Source organism: Urocampus carinirostris, chromosome 9, assembly GCF_059441175.1.
Source record: "Urocampus carinirostris isolate Australia breed hairy pipefish chromosome 9, RoL_Ucar_1.0, whole genome shotgun sequence".
Lineage (NCBI taxonomy): Eukaryota > Metazoa > Chordata > Actinopteri > Syngnathiformes > Syngnathidae > Urocampus > Urocampus carinirostris.
Window position 1 is genome coordinate 9,335,665 of NC_142357.1, and position 22,866 is coordinate 9,358,530.

The 22,866-nt window shown below is 40.1% G+C and overlaps 3 protein-coding genes across 3 annotated transcripts in view; 1 reads left to right on the plus strand and 2 right to left on the minus strand.

The window, feature by feature from the left end:
- The window catches only part of LOC148359267 (uncharacterized), a 44,491-nt gene extending 38,787 nt beyond the window's left edge, over nt 1-5,704 (minus strand). Inside the window, exon 1 of the mRNA XM_088344008.1 lies at nt 5,564-5,704. The gene's annotated coding sequence lies outside the window, so the exon portion shown is untranslated. The remainder of the gene's footprint in view (nt 1-5,563) is intronic.
- A 144-nt stretch (nt 5,705-5,848) lies between these two features.
- psd2 (pleckstrin and Sec7 domain containing 2) overlaps nt 5,849-22,866 on the plus strand; it is a 61,606-nt gene continuing 44,588 nt past the window's right edge. The window contains exons 1-3 of the mRNA XM_088344480.1: nt 5,849-5,958; nt 13,993-14,536; nt 15,564-16,319. Coding sequence (XP_088200606.1) covers nt 14,076-14,536; nt 15,564-16,319 — 1,217 coding nt within the window. The 5' untranslated portion in view covers nt 5,849-5,958; nt 13,993-14,075. The remainder of the gene's footprint in view (nt 5,959-13,992; nt 14,537-15,563; nt 16,320-22,866) is intronic.
- purab (purine-rich element binding protein Ab) overlaps nt 16,135-22,866 on the minus strand; it is a 69,358-nt gene continuing 62,626 nt past the window's right edge. Inside the window, exon 3 of the transcript XR_015851395.1 lies at nt 16,135-16,312. The gene's annotated coding sequence lies outside the window, so the exon portion shown is untranslated. The remainder of the gene's footprint in view (nt 16,313-22,866) is intronic.

Consider the following 22,866-nt stretch of genomic DNA (forward strand, 5'->3'; position numbering starts at 1 on the left):
CCGGATTGATGCAGTAATCCCTGCAAAAGGATTCCCAACCAAGTACTGAGTGCATCAATGGACATTTTCAAATGTTTGATTTAGTTTTGCTGTTATAAAATTATTTTTTACTTGGTCTGAGGAAGTATTCTAATATTTTGAGATAGGATTTTTGAGTTTTTTTCAGCTGTAAGCCAAAATCAGCAATATTCAAATAATAAAAGGCTTGAAATAGTTCAGTTGATGTGTAATGAATCCAGAATGTATGACATTTTTGTTTTTTTAATTGCATTACAGAAAATAAAGAACTTTATCACAATATTCTAATTTTCTGAGACAGTCCAGTATATATATATATATATATATATATATATATATATATATATATATCAGCGCGTGTGCAGGCACAGTTCTAAGGTCTTGGGAACCTCCTGTGTGGGATCAAATCCAGCTACCGGACTTCCTGTGCGGAGTTTGTATGTTCTCCCCGTGCTTGCGTGGGTTTCCTCCGGGCACTCCGGTTTCCTCCCACATTCCAAAGACATGCATTTCAGGTGGATTGGCCGGTCCGAATTGTCCCTAGGTGTGAATGAGCGAGTTGTCTGTCCCTCTGTGCCCTGCGATTGGCTGGCAACCAGTTCAGGGTGTCCCCTGCCCACTCCCCGATGATTGCTGGTATGGGGTCCAGCACCCCCGTGACCCTACTGATGATGAGCGGTGCAGCTAATGAGATGAGATGAGATGAGATTATAATATATATATATATATATATATATATATATATATAAATTTTTTTCACAAATACCTTCTGCACTGTCAAATTACAATTTTCCAAAATTATCTTTTGCACTAAGGTTCGGAATTCATTTTAGGACACTATGTTTTTACTTTACATGGTACTTTGTCATCATCATGAGGACGATATAAAAACTTCATTAAGGCAGGGGTTGGCAACCCAAAATGTTGAAAGAGCCACACATGACCACAACATTTAACAAACAAAAAATATGACTTGAGCTGGAGAAAATGATTTAAGCCTAATAAGAAAGAAAACAGATACTGTATCTATCTATATTCATTGGTAACGGTTAGGAATGGGTCCTGTGTGTCATACAGAAACCGTATATTTTCCATTATCAAACATTTTTTGAAAAAGCCACACAGAGCCACTAGGGACCACCAAAGAGCCACATGTGGCTCCAGAACAAGTTAGTAGGTCGAAAAGTTTACATTTGTTGGCGAAAGACAGTATCTTCCTCTGCCTTTTGATACTTTTCTCGGTCTCGAATGTTTTGTTGACATTATGGCATTTGGGGAAACTTGAAAATAAAAAATATTTGTGCATACGTAATGTAGGTTTGTCAAGGTGTTTTACTGGCGTGTACGACTCAATGACTTTTGAACTAGCAAGGAGAACAGGAGAGAACTGTATAAAACCCTTCATGATACAAAATTCCAAATCTGTTTTGAAAGTCCTTTATTTTTAATAAATGTCTTAAGTTACACAAATCAGATCCTCCCTATAGGGTAAGGTAATCAAAGAACAGAAACATTATTGACTAATAGTGACAATGATATCTACAGTAGATAATAGCCAAAATCATGTGTAATCTCATTTGCAAGTGTCCAATATTAAAAACAGAAACAAACAGAATATACTTATCAGCAATGCAAATGCAAGACATTTGGGAACTGCTTCAAATTCTTGCAAAAACAAAAAACAAGCAGCAATTAATTATTTGATTTGGGGAGGATACAACTTTTTAATCAAAACTGGCATTTATGGCTTAAAATGAGATTGCACCATCCATGTGAATGGTCTTTATCACGCGAAACAGCACACAGGGACAGTTATGGTTAAAAAGTCAGGACCCTTTGTACTTAATCAGCCAATGTTTAAGCATTCATTCAAGTCCAAAAATCTATAACATTATCTATCAATCAATCAAAATGTTCTTTGTATAGCACTTTTCATGCAAAAAAATCCCACTGGAAGTGTTGTATAAAACATTCAACGTACAATAATAAAATAAAATCATTTCCCCACCCAAAACCCAGAATGCAAATTACAGACATACAATGGTTCAAATGAAATAAAAACATAAGAAATACTCATATAAATAAAACATGATTATGGCACAGACTAAACATGTGAGAAAAGTGTATGAGTGAGGCTCAGCCACCCTGATGGGGATGGCAGCAGGCAGCCGCAGAAAGGATTTTCAGCTAGCGAACCACACTTTACCAGAACCTCTTCATAAAAATATCAGGGGTCTTAGGCAAGAACCAAAAAGGCTGAATGCTGCCTCACCATGTTTTTTTTTGCTCACCCTAGGAACAGTTAACAAACTACTGCCAGAAGACTACAAGGACTGCAAGGACTGACTGATACAGCAGAAGCAAATCAGACATATAACATGGCTTGAGGCCATAAAAACATTTAAAAACTAGTAAAAGCCCCTTAAAATTGTTCCTGAAACACACAGGGAGTTATTGCACACTTTAAAAACTGGTGTAATGGGATCTCACCCCTTGGATTCAGTAAGCAAGTGTGCTGCTGAACTTTGCAATTGCTGAGGGCTAGCAATATTTTTTTCGGGGAAACCAGAGAGCAGGGCATTGCAATAATCTAAACAAGAGGATATAAAAGCATGCATCAGCACCTCGGTGTTTGCCTGTGAGAGGAATGGGTGAACTCTGGCTATATCCTTATGATAAAAAAAAAGATTTTACTTAAATTTTTAAGTTGAGCTTGTAAAAAAAATCCCAAGTTCTTAAAATATTGTGAAGATCAAAAATCTTTCAGTTTTGGTTAAAGTTCCTCTATGTAAAGTAACCCTAACCCAAAGTGTAGCTTAAACAAATGCAGTGCAAAAAATTGATAGTCTTCATTTATATTTGTCTTCATTTAATGACATTATTTAATGATGCATGTTTACAGTAAATAAATCAGACCTGAGCCTTATTGAGGAGAATCCAGACAGCAAACAGACAATGCACTCTAATAACATTCTTCTGCTTGATAGACAAAATGCGGCCACGTCATCATTGTTCAGAGCAGACACCAATTGCTTGTTGCAAACACAATCTCCCTCTCATATGTGAGTGGGGGAGAAATCAATTCCTCATTTTGTGAGGATTTTCACAAAGACGCAATGTCCACAACTCAGCTCCTCATAATAAATCAGAATTTCTCCAAAGGTCTTAGCTGATGCCAAGTGCTATTTGTCTTTGTTCTCCTGGCTGCATAATTGATTGCTCGCATTTCAGGGATTTATACACACTTGCAAAACACCATCACCTTCCAGTGGGGATATTGTGCCGTGGGAATCCTTTTTATTTCACTTCGAGAAGAAATCAAGTCAAATGTATAATCAAAAATATGTTTACTGCATTCTAAGTCGTCCAAACTCGACATTCTGATTGATGTATGCATTGTCGATTAATCTCACAATTTAAGCAGATTGTAATTGGTGACAATTTTGTCAGAAGACAAATTCAGATTTTTCAATAATCAAGCCTGTTAAGATGTCAAGTCATAGTATATTTGTATAGCCCTTAATCACGAGGTGTATCAAAGAGCAGCACAGACCAAATATGATTGCCGACCACAGACTATTATTACACTATCCCCCGATCTAAATCCTACATGAGGGCAAGGAAAAACTCAAAAACCTCAAAATGAGGAAAATGAAGAAACCTTGAGAAGGGACCGCAGACGAGGTAATCCCCCTTCCAGGATGACCAGGCTGCAACAGATGTTGCAATAACAAATAATACACGGATATTGTCAGCATGAAATATAGGTCATTCATAAGCTATAGAATTCAAGTGTGTTTTAAGCCTAGATTTAAACAGTTTTACTAAGATTGCAGATCTCAGGGGGCAAAGCATTCCTCAACATCGGGGCCTGAACGTCCATAAAATGTCAGAACCAGAACAGACGGTGGACCCAGTTGCGTAACGTTTTCACACAAGCTTTATTTTACAGGAATGGGGCAGTTATACCCGTGAACAGAAACGCCAGGGATGCAGCGATCGCTGGGCGGAAGAAGTGAGATAGACGAGATTGAAACCGGACAGAACAGATGGGATCGATACAGGGTACACGAGTAGATACCGGACGGGACCGATACCGGATACTGGAGACTGGTGCAAGATACCAGACAGGACAAGACAGGCGTGATTGATATCGGATACTGGAGACTAGTGCAAGATACCGGGCAGGAGGAGACAGGCCAGCTTGATATCGGATACTGGAGCAAGATGACCAGACAGGAGGAGACAAACGGGATCGATACTGGATACTGGACCACGATACCGGACAGGACGAGACAGACAGGGTCGATACCAGACACTGGAGCACAATACCGGACGGGTTGAGACAGGCAGGTTAAATACTGGATACTGGATACACCAGCGGGATACCGGACAGAGTCAAAACACAAGTCTTGCAAGTGCAGAGGTTCGTTGACGGACTGACAAGGAGTGAATGAGAGCACTGAGTTTAAATAGGAGGGAAGCCAATCAGGCAACCAGCCGCAGCTGGCGCCAAACAGGCGGGGCCAAGTGAGGGCAATGGGCGACCGTTACATAGAAAAAGTGTCCATAAAAAGTTGAAAGTAGGTTTTTTTTTTACCTATCGAGTATTGTTAACAATGCCCAACTGAGTTTAAGGAGCTTTATATTATTTATTTTCCCACTACACTTATCTGCTTTTATCTTTTTATTTTTATCATCGGTGTTGCCCCTGGTAGGTGCTACAGGTCCCTTAAAACAAAGAATAACCGGCTCAGAGACTGTTTCTTTCCTACGGCCACCACTACCCTAGACAAGCGCACCAAACTGTAAAAATATAAATCTTGCGACTTATTTACAATTTATTTTGTTGCTGCTCCTAAATTATATCGTGCTACTTTTCATTGCACAATGCACTATTCTTTCATTGTACTAGTATTATAATTCAGGCCAGTCTCTGAGCATTACTTTGTAAATAGTTTTGCCTATTTATTCAAAGTCTTGTATCTTATGTTTCTCTTTGACGTCTCCATTTACTCTTTATAGTCTTTGTATTACCCTTGAATGCCATGTCTAATTTTGTTACAAAGAATGTTTCATATTATTGATATCAAAGATAAAGACAATTCAATTCACTAAAAGCAGTACTTGATCCCTACTTTTAATATTGGAAAAAAGAAGTACTTTTTTCAGTGACCAGACATTCCATCCTTGACATATATGCATGGCCACCACGCAGTCTTAAATGGCGTAATATACTTATTCTGCAGAAGGCCTGCATCTCATGAAATCAGACTACTACATGTACTTCATTTTGTTTTCCTTAGCAAACGTCAAAGTCCTATTGAAACCAAATTCTTGGATATGACATCTTTGGTACTTTAGACCTTGGACTGAACTATTTAGCTGCAGCTGTAAATAATTTATCTGCATGCTTTTCTTTTTTTTTCTTTTTTTCGGGTCACCCTTCCAACTTCTCCCCCTTCCAATCACGACTCATGTGATGTCAATACTCAGTGAAATAAATAGGACAGATCAAGCTAAAGAGGGAGACGTCTGTATTTACCTCGCACCCTTTTGCCGAACCGCAAAACTGAACCATTTAAAGTCTTTCGTTGGGCTCCAGCTTTGGTCTTGCCCTGGCGACGGGCGACGGTGCTTCAGGAGCATCGTAGCCGTCCACCAGACACTCTTTGCGGCGTTGTGAGGAGGTGGAGACCGGGGTGAGAGAAAGAGAGAGAGAGAGAGAGAGAGAGAGAGAGAGGAGAGAGAGAGAGAGAGAGAGAGAGAGAGAGAGAGAGAGAGAGAGAGAGAGAGAGAGAGAGAGAGAGAGAGAGAGAGAGAGAGAGAGAGAGAGACGATCTGGAGGGAGAAACGAACCCGTTTTCCGCGCTATTCCCCGGTGTGGCTGTAAGGAGGTGGACGGTGGAAGAGGAGCACCGCCACACTTGCTTTTTACCGGTGAGTGAAGAAACAAGACAAATACTTGTCCGACGAACTCAGTTATGGTTCTTCCACGATAGTGCAGCATCTAAAGGGAACACAAATATGATTTTAGTAGCATGTCATGATTTACGGGCTGCTTTGACGTTCTGTTTCTCTTGCTAATCTGGGATCAAAATATTAGCTTTGACCTGCAATGTCTGTTTAGCTTAACCAGCGTACTGGTGGCGGGATTTTTTTTCGACAGGTGTGTTCGTGATTTAGGCTTCTTTGGTGCCTAATCTTGGAGACATGTTGCTTTTTGAAGCGTTACCGATGTGTATTTTGAAGGAAAGGAGAGACACCGGCCTTAAATGAGCCTGTACTAGGTTTCCTAGCCATCTTGTTGTCATGGTTACTGGCTCTAGGAGTCTGGGAGGACATCTCTCTCTCTCTCTCTCTCTCTCTCTCTCTCTCTCTCTCTCTCTCTCTCTCTCTCTCTCTCTCTCTCTCTCTCTCTCTCTCTCTCTCTCTCTCCCTGTCTCTCTGTCTCTCGCTCTCTCTTTCTCTCTCTCTCTCTCTCTCTCTCTCCTTCTTTCTTTCTCTTCCTCTCTCATAAGCATGCACACACAAACACTCGCATTGGGCAAGGAGACAATGAGTCCTGTCTATTTAGTTTGTTTATGTCATTTCAAGTGTACCGGGACACTGTGGGAAAACCAAGCATGGGACAAGCACGTGTTAACAGTCACAGTTGGATAAATACAGCTTATATAACAAGCCAACTGCATGGATCTTTCTTTTTTATATGTTTAGGGGTGACATTTTCCTTTCACTGAAACTAGGCTTCTTCCGTGGAGGCGCTCGATGGCGTCTTAATTATCCTCGCCATTACAAAAGAAGATTATCCTAATTATACACATTAACACGTCTAGTCAAGATCCAATGCATTTCACATTGCAGTGCTTCTCCGGGGTATTTGTCTCAACGTTAAGGTGTTAGACACGAGGACGCTCCAGCAGCTGCGTTGGGCTGCACAGTCTCACACTTTATTGGAACGAGTGAAAATCCAACGCGACCACTGGAGGGAATTTGACATGCATACACTTTATAGATAGATTATGCGTCGCCAGTGGGTGTTTTTTTTTTATTAGTTCTTACTTACGCGTATTGACATTGAAATTCATGCAATGTTAAATCCTCCCCAAAGACAGAATTCCATGGAGTAAGACAATAGTCGGATAAAATCATGCATAATGTATGCCATATGTGGACAAAGGCTGAGACGCATCTTTATTATCAATTAATCAAGGGTTGGGCTCTTTTTCTGTCTGTCTGTCTGTCTGTCTGTCTGTCTGTCTGTCTGTCTGTCTGTCTGTCTGCCTGTCTGCCTGTCTGTCTGTCTGTCTGTCTGTAAGCTATACAGAGTGAGTACTTGGATCAGATTGATACCTTTGTTTTTGGGATCAATACTGTCATCACATTTCAATTATCTCTTTGATAATGTAATTTGTGGGTGGTAAGAATATACAAATATTAGAACTTTCAAATTTGATCAATTCTTGTTTGCGCTTTATTTGCATGACTGACATTATTTTCAAAATATTGTGCATTGGAAGGTGTTTTAGTTGTCTTGTTAACATTGTTATACAGCATTTGTATTTTCGTTCCATTGCTGCTTTTATGGTTTGACTCTATTGACTTTTGTTCTGAAACAGTTGCTGTAGTAAAACAATTTTTAGACTGTAAAAGGTTTTTACATTGTATTGTTTATACTATCTGCACTTTGACCTTTTTTTCAAAATATTGCGCAAGGAAGTCATTTTTGTTTTTCTTGTTGACATTGTAATATAGTGCTTGTATATCCGTTACATTGCTGCCTTTTTGGGTTTGACTTGCTTTGTTCTGAAACAGGTGTAATAGAACTTTATTTTTATACCGTTAATGTTTATGTGATATTTCATGAAATAATCAGTGTTGGGTAGGGTTACTTTAACTTGATTACTTTCAATTACTTTTGGATTACTCCAATACCAAACATGCTAATAAAAGACAAAAGAAACTAAATATGAATACAATTACAACATTTTGTGCAGGCTTGGGGAGTAACGGAATACATGGAATGGCAAAAATGATGTTGGCAAGCTGTTTGGATTTATTTTCATTTTGTTTCTGTCGCATTTTATGTTAGTTTTGCCGGAGATCAAAGAGATCAAAGCCAGGAGAGAAAGCTTACCACGTGTTGTGAGTCATAAGTTTATTCATATTTAGTTTATTTTGTCTTTTATTAGCATATTTGGTATTGGAGTAATCAAGTTAAAGTAACCCTACCCAACCCTGGAAATAATAGAACTGTTTTAGTGCCTAACATCTCGTGCTGTGTTTATTGCATTTACAGTATACACTTGACTCAAGATGGGAAAGGTTCAATTATTCAATGATCATGATATTTTCAAGCAGAAAGATGGGAATCAATCAAGGCTACCCTGTACTTACTTGGATCACATCGATACCAAAATTCCCATCATTGCCAACTAGGGCTGCAACCAACGATTATTTTAATAATCAATGAATAAATCGATTATACTTTCTATTAATTGATGGATTAGATTTTTTAATAAAACATTTTGAATTGCCTCCTATGTTCAAATATTGAAGCTTTACACAGATAAAAATGCAAATGTGTAAGATACTCTTTTCCTACCACCTTATCCAAAGATCATACAATTCATTAGGCCTCTCGTAAAAAACAAAAAATACGTAAATAGCAATAAATTAAACTTTATGTGTAGCAAAACTTGTATAAGCCCAAAAATATCAAAAACGTAAACCCACTTTTCAAAATGCTGTCAATGAATTTGTTGATGGGGTTTAATCTTTGATCATGATAAATATTCCCAATGTGCAAATGAAATATAATATGCTCAAGAATCTGTCCCTTGTCTTGAGTTAAACATGTCATCATTACTTTTCTATTTATTTTATACATTTCATTAATTTATTTTCATATACTTTTCTCTGTATTTCTGGAGTATTGCCTGTTTCCTTCGAAAATTATTAACTTTGTCGTGCTCGACTGTTTCATGCCAATTTAATTTGTGATAATGCAATGTTCAACAAAAGAAGTATTTTAAAAATATAAAATACTTTCATAAAAACGGTCCCAAGGCTTCCTCTGCTGGACCAAAGTGGTTTTACAACACTACAACTTCACAACGAGATGTAATGCACTTACTTGCATTGATTTAACGTGCTAAGTGGCTTATAAATCCCGCAACACGACAAATCGATGAGGTAATAAGTTGCCATTGCTCTTAATAATCAATTTGAATCGTTTATTTCGATTCGTTGTTGCAGCCCTATGGCCCACCTCTACTTTCTGACTGTCTATTCGTCTAACTATCCTTCTATCTGTCTAAATGTATGTCTATCAAACTTGTTTTAAAAGCAATAACTGTTCACGCAACTCTCTGTTTTTACATATAAGATTTAGTAAACGGTAGCAAATGGTTGACCTTGATGTGCTCGAAGTGACATATCAGGGTGATTTTGGGGTGGGGGGCTGTGGGGACTGTTCCGCTTCACCAGAGGCCCAATTCAGGCTGGGCAGGGAAAGCATGGCAAAAAACACTTCCTGGATTGCTTCCAACTTTGTGTTTTCCGGCCTTCTGTTTGGGGCTGACAACCAGGAAATGATGTTTTCCTCCATCTGTATGCATGGCACACTAATTCCTTTTGAAAAGCTGACACGAACTCTTTGGACTGTTGCTGCAGTCAGTGGGGCAGTGCTGCATGAGGCTGCGTTAGGTGAACAGGGTCAGTGGGTCATTTACACTGTGAAGCGATTTTTTTTCTAAGCGTGTCTCTGATTGAAGAATAGAGAAGGAGGGGTAGGGGGCCCACATCTCATTGTCATTGTTCATTTAATCACAGTTCAGACTCATGCATATTGTATTAGATCTGTTTAAAAGAAGAACTGAAATGTGACTGTTTTCAAAATAGTGCTTGTGGCTTTGCTTTATTCTTTACGTCTCATCCATCCATCCATCCGTCCATCTGTCTGTCCGCAAAAGAGTTTTGCGTCATAAGTTTAGCTAAATACAACATTAAAACCAATTGACATGATTTTGCTGTTTAGCATGCATGGTTTGTCAAAAAAAGATAAATCATGTCTCATTTTCTTGCACACCATAAAATGACTTGGAAAATCTGAGCTATTTTCCTCATGCATTGGTCATAGTGCATCATTGTTCCTTTGCCTTGGAAGACCAGTCTTCAAATTATCCACCCGTGTATCATATGCATTGGCAATATGAAGGTCAATTCAGAAGTTGACGTAAATGAACAAGGGATCTGAGAGCAATACATTGGGAACTATCAGGACAAACAAACATTTTAAAATGCTAGTTAACAGAGAAAACAAATATTAGAACATACCACAGTTTGACTTCATTTGATTGTTGCCTCCTTTATTTGAAATGATTTTGCAGCCATCTAATATAGCTTCTTTCTCTTCTGGTCAGTTTTGGAGTGAGATAACGTCTTCTTATTGTTGTCACCTGTTATAGATGCTTAATGAAAAAAGCCCCACTGTGTATACAGTACTTCAACATTCATTCTGTTTAGTTAAAATTAACTTATAAAATTTGACATTAATTAAATACTTAGCGTTACCTCTCAAACAATTGTTTATTATGTTTTGCTTTTTGGTTCGGAGAAACAATCAAGGGAAGTATATTCAAATAGCTTTATCGTAGAATTTAAGTGGATTGTGTTAAATGTAATTGCACACAAGTCAGTCTGTTTAACTCCAGGGTGATTGCATTAGTAGCCTCCTTGGGATCTCTTTCAGATCCCAATCACGGTTATCTGAAAGGTTCTCAGAGGACCACAACTGTGTGTGTGAAATCAATAAATAACAGCATTGTGTGTGCACATTACACAATAAGCAGACGTCGGTGTTTGTGAAAGTAGGTAGACATGGTGTGTGTTTAAGTCATTCTGAAAAATAGAGCAGTGGAATGAGAAAAAAACAAACCGATACATGTTGTCAAGCTCACTCTTAGTTTAATTGCCTGAATGCTTATGTGTACGTACGTTTGTTCACAAGATTCAAAGGCGGGTAAGAAGGCTTTTTGAAATTCTTAGAAAAGGTAATGCTTCAGTTTTCTGCTAAAAAAGAGGGATTGCAATAAGAAAACAATATTATATAGACCTGTGACACTCACCCACACACTTATAGATGTTCAATCCATTTCCCCTGCTATGTGTGAGAGAACAGCTGCTTTCCTCAGAAGTGCGAATCACAATACAGCACAGTGACAATGTTCTAATTTCCTCTGCCCCTTTAGCTCAATTAGTTCAAAATGAGAGCCTGACAGTGGATTTAGACAGAGAATTTAGGAAACATAATGTGGGACAGACTTAGAGGAGAAAAAGGAAGAGAAATGGAACACTGGAGACAGACACATGATAGAGAATTCCCACTTTCCATGTCTGGTTTCATAACCGTTGACTGTTTCCATTTATGGAGCTCTGTCACTGTTTTGCTTGGGTGTTAGCTCACATTTGTCAGTGTGTTAAAACATGTACATGAGTAATTATTTAGCGGAATAAATGCATGCTAATAGTGTTTTGTTTGCATATGCTTGGTAAATACTAAAGCCGCACTGTATAAAACATTACAATTTAAGCCTATTTGGACCCAGTTATGATCAGTAATGGGGGCTCCAGAGCTTGTTAGTTGTTTTTGAAACTATTTTAAAAATGTATTAAAATGTACATTTTAAAGTCTGTTGCAAATCACTGAATTAATCAAATAAAAGGCGGGACTTTAATATGCTACCATGGGATATGTCTCTGCTTAAGGAATGTATTGACAGAGTTTAGTAAATATTTTTCCCACATTATTAGGGCCCCTAGAAGAAAATCTGTCATCAAATTGCATCCTTAAATATTCAGAAAAAATCGGCTGAGGGATCATTCAGGACGTCCTTTGAGATCATCTCACAACAGTGAGAGAGATTAGTGGATGGCAGCAGAGACGCGCAGTGCCTGCCAGCAGAAGTAACACAAAGCACAAAAGACTTGTACTCCATACTCCGTTTTGATAACATTTCTGTGCATCGTTTCTATCTCGGCGTTTGTCATCTGAGGACAAAGAATTTTAGAGGATCGTTGCTCTGCATTTATATGATTTTATGACTCATACAGGAGAAACACTAAAAGTGGGAGACATGCAGGCAGTGAATTTGCATCCCTGTTTGGCCTTCTGCATAATTTTCATCATGGTTTCATTATTCATATGAAACATTGAGTGGACCAGTGGTGTCCTGATGCTCAAGGGACTCTTAAGCTTTCATTGCCTTATGCAATCTTCTCACGATAAGTCAGGATTTTTATTTGAAAGGTTAGATTGATTCAGGAGGGAACCTTTGTGGTTCGTAGCTAGAATTGAAGCCAGGACTGCTGAACTGTGAGGCAGATGTGCTAACCAGTCAGCTAAGTTTCACACTTCTATAGTTTAACTCATTTTACTGACTGCATGTCGGCCCAGAATGCTTCTGCTATCACTCTGCTGACCTTTTAAGAAAGTATATATATTTTTTACAATTTTTGCATGATTTGATTAATCAACCTCTGAATTACTGGCAATAACATTCATACTGCTCCATTCTGTTGCTTTTTATGTAGTCTCCAATTGTAATTTAAATTTCTTAATAATGCTGTTTTCTTCATGCAACAAAAACTCCAGGCAAGGCCTTGAGATGTTCCAATGTCATACATGTTCTTGTCAAGAGAAAAAAAAATTAAGCATCATCAGGATAGGGGAATTTCATTATTCCCCCCAAAAATGTAAATATTATAAAACGTTTTTGATCAATCAAACTCTGGGTTTTTGCCAGACCACACCTCCACTGCACCGCTCAGCTGAAATATAAAATGTTGCTTTGTACAAGATACTTTTCCAACAAAAATGCGACGTTCTTACATGATGAAGTGTCTTGTCAAGGGAAAGCACTGAAGCATATACAAGATATGGAAATTCTACTCCGTCTGCTTGCCAGCACAGGATGGTTTCAACCCACTGACCCCTGGGTTATGGGCCCGGCACACTACTGCTGCACCGCTCTACCTATTTGTAGTATTGTGCCAACATTAACTATGTTCTACCATTCCTCTTCAAACAATGGGATAAGATAGTAAACAAGGAATGTTTGTGGTATTTTATTTAATATTTTTGAATGGTCAATTTTGTTTGAAGTGTGCTCTGATAATGAATTGAAGAGATAAAGCAATAAATAAGCAGGTTTGGAGGGAAAAACAACAAGATCAAATCTAATCATGTTTCAGTTGAAATGGGGTGCTATGTCCGTATTTATCATCCGCACGATATATTTCATCCTAGATGTTTATCTATACATCTTGCAATTATGAACTCAAAGACTTTGATATAGCGCCTTTGTTTGAGTTGAAATATGTCTCGCTACTCATTGGGTTTTAAAAAGATTTCTGGGGATAGATAAAAGTAGGTTCATTTCCAGCTAAAAAAACAGAAACAAATCTTAACCTAAGTTGCATCTGGATCTGTTTTTGCATTTTGGAACCATTCAAATTTAATTGCCATCCAAATCCAATCCAATTCTTGGAATTGTTCTTAAGTTGAAATGAAAGCACGAAGAGGTATTTGTAATTCACACAAATCTGTTTGTAATTAGACTACGCTTATTAAAATTGCCCTTGAGTACTGATGCAGAATGATCCTCCGAGGTCTTGGCTGCCAAGTTAGCGCAAATGTGCACCAATCCCGACAAAACTACATTTAAATTACATTATGCAATCTTCAAAAGAAGGGAAGGGAACAGGGAATTGTAATTTAACAAGGCTGTGTACAGTATCTGCGAAGACCGAGAGTGACGGAGTTCAGTGGATCATTTTGACAGGATTCAGTTAGCATTACTAAACACATTTGCATGTTAGCAGTTTTCACACACTCTTCAGTTTACTCCAAACAAGCACAACACATCTCAGGTACAATTTAATATTAATTGACTTATTTCACTTTGCTTTTAGAGCACCCCCCCAGTCACCAATCTGAAGCTCTGGTTGTCCTCCCAGACCAGAGTGGACAACTGCATCCTGACGTGAAGAGCAACATGACCCAGGAGGGGCAGGCTCTGCCGTCGCCCAACCCATCAGAGAACCCAGCTGAGCCATTTGCAAGTACCGATTGTCTGCCTACAGAGGGTTTGAACCAAACGGGGCAAGACAAGCCTGCTGTGGAGGTGCCTGAAGACATAGAGCAGAGAAAGGAAGACATCAGTCAAGGAGTGGAGGCACAGTGTGATGCTGAAGGGAGGGCAGAAATAAAGCCCGAGCAAGGAGAGCATGATCTAAAAGAGAGCGCTGACTTCCATGATCAGCAGGCAGACGGAGGGGAGGAGGAAAAGAGGGATGCGGCAAACGGGGATGAATGCAGGAACGATGAAGCGAGCTCAACGAAGGAGGAGGAAACACATGCTGCAGATGAGATGAAAGTAGCCAAGGAGGGGGGGAAGGATGAAGGGATGCAATCACACGCAGAGGACCAAGCAGTTGATCGCCAGCAAGCTGGACGGTTAGTTCTACATTCTCATCACCTTGGTTTGACAGTTAAGTTCAAGATGGATGACAAAGGATACAATTATGACATGCTGTTCCTTTCACTGTTTGGGTCATTTGAGGCTTAGTGCCCTGAAATCAGCACAACTGAATCTGTTTTTGGCAGAGCCTTCACTTGTACGGGGCATCACATAAGCTGTTTATTAACATTTCTTATCAGACCTAGATAGAACAAGCCCATACCCACTATATAGTAGCATATGTGAGTGGGAAAATAATATTTCATGCTTAGAAAAGGCTAGCTCAGGGAAGGGCACCCTGAATATTGAAGAGGACCTATGTTTTTTTTAAAGCTTCCTGCTGGGGAGCTCAATTATTTGTATTCTTTTCCCCAAATTACCGCATTTTCTGTGAGAACCATACAATAAATTTAATGTTAATCATTATATTAGGACAAATGTATGTATTTATTTACTTAATCACTTGATGGCTATTCGGATCATGGTTCAGGGCCTCCAGCTGTAAATTCTACTTGTGGGTAATGTTTAAACAACGTATGAAAAATATTCCTGTAGAAATATCAGTGCTCTAATATTAAGATGGATTAAAATGTACATTACTAAAAACAAATTGACCCTTCCTCTGCAGATAAGTAAATTGACCACAGTGCATTTCTGCAATATACAAGTATCAAGATATTTAGTGAATTGTGATTAAAAAAAAGTCTCCTTACTAAGACAATTTCAAATAAACACACTTTTAATCATTTTATTTGAATAAAAAAATAATAATGTTGCATTTAATGACCGATCATAATTTTGGAAGGACTCTAATAGTAAATCACAATCTTGTAGTTCCATTTGTCATTATTTAAAACAACCTAGAGGATGAAGTTAAAGTAACCGATGAGAGGTAACGTTCCTTTAGCTGTTCGTTAATGGTTTTCAAGTATTTATTTTTTAATGTGTACGTCACCTGAGTACAGAACTATTCTCTACTAACTCCCACAAAATGTATTTTTCCTGTCTTTAATTTCGATGCAGATTAACAAATGGGATAAACGGAAATCAAGACGAGGATGAAGGTGACTGTGAAGGATTCGAGGGAGGGCCTCATATCAATTTAGACACTTTTAGCTCTGACTTTGAAACCACTGTGGAGCAGGCCGACACAGAAGTGGAGGAGGAGGAAGAAGATGTTCCAAAAGAAGGAGGTGGGACTAGAAACCAGGACAGTTTCAGCTCGGAGTTTGAGCAGATTGTCGAGCAGGTGCGAGAGGAAGACGAAGCCGAGCGGGAGACGGTGGTGGAGGAGGAGAAACAAAAAGGCCCGGTGGACAACAGGGACGGCTTCAGCTCCACGTTTGAGCGCATAGTGGAGTCTGCCTTGCTGAGAGGAGGAACCTGTTACAGCAGTTTGGACTCTCTCGATGTGCTGTCGCTCACTGATGAGACTGACAGTTGTGTGAGCTTCGAAGCGCCACTGACGCCCCTCATCCAACAGAGGGCTCTCATACAGGGCCCTGAGCATCTTGAGCTGGAGCTGGCAACTGTTCAAGAGCAGGAAGGGGCAGAAGCTGGGCCAGATGCTCACAGCGGTGAGGCCACTGACGGAGATGTTGCTAGGAGCGGGGTCAGAGTTGTGGCAGGAATAGGAGAAAGCCCACTGAGGACTGTCATTCCAGGAAGCAGGTCAGAGTTTGTTCTTAGTCAGCCTGGACGCTGGGCCATCCCCAATGGATATCACACGGACTCCCAGGAAGCCCTAGAGTCACGTGGAGCCATGCACAACTCTGTAAGGTAAGACAAAGGATTATTTCTTTCACTGAAAATAAATCAACGGGGATGCAACTCGCGATTATTTTAATAATCTATGAATTGATCATTTATTTTTTTGATTAATCAATAAATCTTTTTTTTTGAATACATTTTTAATTTCTTCCTCTTTATTCAAATATTGAAGTTTTGGACGTATTGAAAAATAGTGCACAATACAACTGAATATTCTATAATATAAAACAATTTGAAAATCAAAGTGTCTTTCATTTAGCTTACCAATAAACAAAAATACACTGTATCGGCCGCCTGCACACTTGAGAAGTCTGCGTTTTGTTTTTATTTAATAATTGTGGTGGGGAGGGAACCAGCACAGAGGTCGAGATGCAGTCGAGCCGTTCACCTTTAATCTTTTACAAACCCAAAGAAACACTCCTTACATTATTTGCAGACAAAGTGACAACAACAACAAAATGTCACGACCAGAACTGAATAAAAACCCAATTACGTACATTTACCACAAGTTTTATTGAAAGAAAGAGGAAGGGCTGTGCCCACGTTCCGGTGTTTGCTGGACGCGGGAAGCAAGTCGCTCTCGCAATCGGATTGGGATCCAATTATAGAAGTAGCGGTCATGGCGGTGTCTGTGACGGAAAAAAGGTCGATAGCCGGGACAGGAGAGCAGACGTAGTCAGGATCAAAAATGGGTCGTAAGCCGGAACGGGAGAACAGACGTAGTCCGGATCAACAACGGGTCGTAAGCCGGGACAGGAGAGCAGACGTGGTCGGGATCAAAACAGGTCGTAGCCGGAGACAAATGGGGAGATCAGCAAGGTGGAAAAACGGGTACAAAAACGGGACAGGTGGAAGTCAGGGTCAAAAAGGCTTGCCTTGTATCAAAAGAGGTTCGCAGACGGACTGACAACAGGAGAGTGACCGGACAGGGTTTAAATAGCGACAGGGAGCCAATCAGATAGCCAGCAGCGGCTGGCGCCAGATGAGCACGCGCAGGTGATTCCAATCGGTAATCATGACACAAAAGTGCAGTCTGAGGTTCATAACAGGTCAACAAAGAAAAAACGTTACTTCCACAAACAAAAACAATGTATAAACATGTCTTAACAGGACTAAATAATAACATAAATCCCATATATAGGGGCAGCACGGTGGTGCAGTGGTTAGCGCGTGTGCGGCACAGTTCTAAGGTCATGAGGTTGAATCTCCTGTGTGGAGTTTGCATGTTCTCCCCGTGCTTGCATGGGTTTCCTCCGGGAACTCCGGTTTCCTCCCACATTCCAAAAACATGCATGTCAGGTTCAGATTCAGATTCAGATTCAGATCTACTTTATTGTCATTCTAGTACACGTGTATACAGAACGAAATGTCGATGCATCTGACCCCCACAGTTTCCTTGAATGTACAGATATAAATAAAGTTGTATTGTATTTTGGCTACGTATAGTATTTTACCATAGTGCCGATAGTGCAAGAAGAGTAGCTAACCAGATGTGCAAAATGGGCAGTCAGGTTAACAAGTCAGGTACACAGTAACATTAACACTGTAACAATAACGCTGTAATTACCATAGTGCAGAGAGCAATGTGCAATGAGTGGCAAGCTATAAAAAACTGCCAGTAGTGCAAAAAGTCAGATTAGCAGCCGTTTAGATTTAAGTTAACTATATGTTAGATTGACCATTTAACAGTCTAATGGCCAGGGGGACTAGACTATTGCGGAGCCTGGTGGTCCTGCACCGCACACTGCGGAACCTCTTCCCAGAGGCTAGCAGAGTGAACAGTCCATGATGGGGGTGAGAGGGGTCCCCGGTAATGTTCTTAGCATGGGATAGGCAGCGCTTCTGGCCAATGTCCTGAATGGAGGGAAGTGTAGTCCCGATTATTTTCTCTGCTGTCCTCGTTACCCTCCTCACACTACCCCAGTCGGTAGCGCTGCAGCCTCCACACCACACAGAGATACAGCTGGTCAGGATACTCTCTATGGTGCCCCTGTAGAATGTGATGAGGGAGGGTGGGGGCAGGTGGGCTCTCCTCATCCTCCGCAGGAAGTACAGGCGCTGCTGTGCCCTCTTAACCAGTGATGCAGTGTTCACGGACCAGGTGAGTTTGTTTGTAATGTGCACCCCTAGGAACTTGATACTGCTGACAACCTCCACAGCCTTGTTGTTGATGCAAAGTGGGGCATGGTTGGGCTGGTTTTTCCTAAAGTCGACAATGATCTCTTTAGTTTTGTCAACATTCAGGACCAGGCTGTTGTCCCTGCACCAGCCCACCAACTGCTCCACCTCCTCTCTGTAGGCTAGGTCGTTGTCTTCCCTGATGAGGCCCACCACTGTTGTGTCGTCAGCATACTTCACGATGTGGTTTGTGGCGGACCTAGGGACGCAGTCGTGTGTCATCAAGGTGAACAGCAAGGGGCTTAGAACGCAGCCTTGGGGGGAGCCCGTGCTGAGGTAGATGACATCTGAACTGTTCTGACCTATCTGCACTGATTGGGGTCTGTCACAGAGGAAGTCCAGCAGCCAGTTCCGCAGGGGGGTGTTGAAACCCAGGAGTCTCATTTTGTCTACCAGATGTTGTGGGATGATGGTGTTGAATGCTGAACTGAAGTCCAGGAACAGCATCCGCACATGGGTGTTCTTCTCCTCTAGATGTGTCAGGCTCAGGTGAAGCGCAGAGGAGATGGCATCCCTGGTGGAGCGGTTTGTCCTGTAGGCAAACTGAAAGGGGTCGAATGAGAAGGGGAGACTGGGGGTGATGTGCTCTTTAACCAGTCTCTCAAAGCACTTCATTATGATAGGAGTCAGTGCAACGGGCCGGTAATCGTTGAATGATAAGATCTGGGGTTTCTTTGGCACTGGGATGATGTTGGCAAATTTGAAGCATGATGGTACTTTGGCTTGGTCTAGCGAGGTGTTGAAAATGTCTGTTAGTACACAAGCCAGCTGATCGGCGCACTCCCTAAGTACCCGCCCCGGAATGTTGTCCGGGCCTGGAGCCTTCCTTGTGTTGACCCTTCTCAGGGTCTTCCTCACGTCAGATGAGTCCAGGTGGAGTGCTCTTTCGTCCTGATTTGGAACCGCTTTCGCTGCAGTGGTGCCGTTTTGTGCCTCGAACCTTCCAAAGAATTTGTTGAGGTCATTCAGAAAGTCCATGCTAGTGTCCTGCACTGGGGCGGTGGTTGGCTTGTATTTGGTAATGGCCTGAATGCCTTTCCACATATCCCTGGTGTTGGTTTTGTTGAGGAAACGTTCCTGGATTTTTTGACTGTACGTTGGCCGGTCCAAATTGCCCCCAGGTGTGAGTGAGCGAGTGAGTTGTCTGTCCCTGTGTGCCCTGCGATTGGCTAGCTAGGATGGGATCCAGCACCTCCGCAACCTTACTGAGGATAATCGGTGCAGATAATGGATGGATGGATGGATCCCATACATAGCATGTTTGAATAATATTTAACATATGCAGACAGGCGGTGCGGCGGATGGGTGGTTAGCACACAGCCCACGATGTCGAGGTCTATAGTTCAATTCCAGCTACTGCAATTTCCCCGTGCGGGGTTTGCATGTTCTCCCTGTGACTGTGTGGGTTTCCTCCGGGCACTCTGTTTTCTTCCCATATTCCAGAAAAACATGCTTGCCAGGTTTATTGGCCGTTCCAAGTGTCTTCTGCGAGCATCAGACACACACAAACTAAGGTATCTAAAAGCATTTCAATAATTAATAAAGCCATATTCCTTTTAAACTCTAATGCATTGTATTTATTATACTGTTCTCTAGTTCTGCCATACTTAACATATTGTGCAGAAGTCTGGGGCAATAATTACAAAAGTTCACTACAGCCCCTTTTTATCCTTCAAAAACATGCAATAAGAACCATACACAGGGTAGGATATCGGGATCAAACTAATATTTTATTCATGCAATCCAAATTATTAAAATTGGATGATTTGATAAAATGTTTCACTTCAGAACTATTATTTGAGGTCAACAAAAACATGGTGCCAGAAAACATCCAAAAATTATTCATTCGGAAAGAAGGAAATTATAACTTGAGGGGCTGTAGTAAATTCAAAATCCCAAAGGCGAGAACCACCAGGAAAAGTATGTGGGTGTCTGTGTTAGGAGTCAAACTTTGGAAAAATTTACAAGATAAGATCAAACAATGTCCAACTATTCATGTGTTCAAATTTAAATACAAAAAACATTACTAGCGAAATACAGGGATGAAGAAAATGGGATATGAGTGAGATTGGAATTACTGCGTTTAAACCTATGGTAAACTATGTTGTTATTGCTGCTATTATTATATCATAACTGTTATTATAAATATTATTTTTATTGCTGTTATTATCATTGGTGCCGCAGTGATGTTTGGTAACTAGTGGCATTATGACGTTGAGGGATAGGTATTACGAAGATTAGTGTATAAAATATGTGATTTTTGTAATTATTATAATTATTGATATCTGACTTATGTAATAAGTATATCCATGAGATTTTGTTACATTAGACACAAGAGGAGAAGAGGATTTGTAAAATGTATTTAATAGGGAAGATAAAGGAGTAGGGAAAATAAGCATTTGCTTCTGACTACCCCTTTTCGAACATGTTATGTAACATTGTTGTTGACTCATTGTTTTTGTCCTGTTTTTATTTTAATGTTCGAAATAAGGTTTTAATTCATTCATTTATTCAAGTGCAATTGCCACTTGTGAGGCCACTTCTCAAGAATTCTAATTTTCCTCGTGCTGAGGTTTTGAGTTTTTCCTTGCCCGGATGTTGGTTTAAGATTAGGGGCTAGTGTAATTGTAACCTGTGCAGGTCTTTGAGACATCTTGTGATTAAGGGCTATACAAATAAATGTGACTTGACTTGACTTGGCTGGCAACAGGTTTAAGTTGTCCCCTGCCCACTGCCTGAAGATAGCCGGGATGGGCTCCCTAGTGAGGATAAGCGGTGCAGAAAATGGATGGAACAAATGCAGAGGTCCTTACCCTTAAAAACTAAACGAAACATTGACACTAAAATGGCACCATGGGCAAAATAAGGTGTCTCCACAAGGAAAAACACCAACACACCTGCTTCATCTAAAAATGGGGCTGAAACAATAGACAGTTATAGTGCACCCCTGCGGATGCTTTTTAAAAAAATATATATAAAAGCGCTACGACAAGCATGTCCCCTAACGTCACAACGGAATTTAATGCACTCTTATTTGCATTGTATTACCTGCCGAGTGGTGCATAAATCATAAGACACAAATAATTGATGATGAAATTCTTTTCCAATGCTTTTAATAATTGACTTTAGTCAATTTTATTGATTTGATGCTTCACCCTGAATTCTGATAATAGTAATGTGTCATGAAGCATTTTACACTTAAGTCCCATTAATTTTACATATATTTCAAACGTACATTACCCTTCAAAAGTTTGGGGACACTCTGACTTATGTGTTTTTCATGAAAAAGTCCCACATTTATTTATCAAATGAGTTTCCAATGTCTTTGTTATTGTGTGCATATTAATTTCTTCCTTTTATTAGCAAGTCTCAGATATGCCTTTTTCTTGCCCACTGTGCCTTGAAGGCCATCGTCTACTGTAAGAATCACTTCTTCACTATATATGTTGTTTGTGGGTAGTGTTTACCCAAGTTGCAAGTTGAGAACCCGTGAGGGCTCAATTTTCAAACCAAAGATTCTAATGTACTTGTCTTCTTGCTTGGTTGTGCCTCTCCCTTCTACTTTGATTAGAGCTTGTTTGTTCTGTTCTCTGAAGGGAGTAGTACACACCATTGTAGGAGATCTTCACTTTCTTGGCTATCTCTCACATGTAATAGTCTTCATTTCTTAGCACAAGCTGGTCGAGTTTCACATAAAAATTCTCTTTTTGGCCATTCTTAAAGTTAATCACACCCATAAATAATCGACAAGCTAAACGAATGCACAGTTTTGTAGCTTCTCACTTGATTTCAGCTGTGCCAACATAATTGCTAAATGGTTTTCTGGTTATGTATCAGCCTTTTAACGAAGTTATCTAACACGGTGCACTATTAGAACAATGGAGTGCTGGTTACTGGAAAGGGGCTTCTATATACCTATGTAGATATTGCAAAAAAAAAAGACATTTGCGGCGCAAATAGTCATTTGCTACGTTAACAATGTATGGGGTGTTTATCTGATTCATTTTATGATATCTTCGTTGAAAAAAAACGGTGTTTTTCCTTCAAAAACAATATATATACAATTCTCAATTGAAAAAGTTGATCGATAGAAGTTTCAAGAGGACTTGGCTGAACCAGCAGGTGGCGTGAGTCTGCACGGAAGTCACTGTTGTTGAGGCAGTTTGAGGAACAGGCGAGTGTAAGGCTAGTCTCATTTTCTGATGACACACTTTGCAAACGGAGGGCTTTGCAAAAAGGAATCTTGTATACTATGAATAGATGGATAGATTTTACAGATCATTAATAGTTGCTTGACTGCCTTTAATGCATTTATTTTCTGTGCAATTCCACATCTGTGTAAAGCAGGGGCAATTTTAGGTTCAGAGCTTTGGGGGTG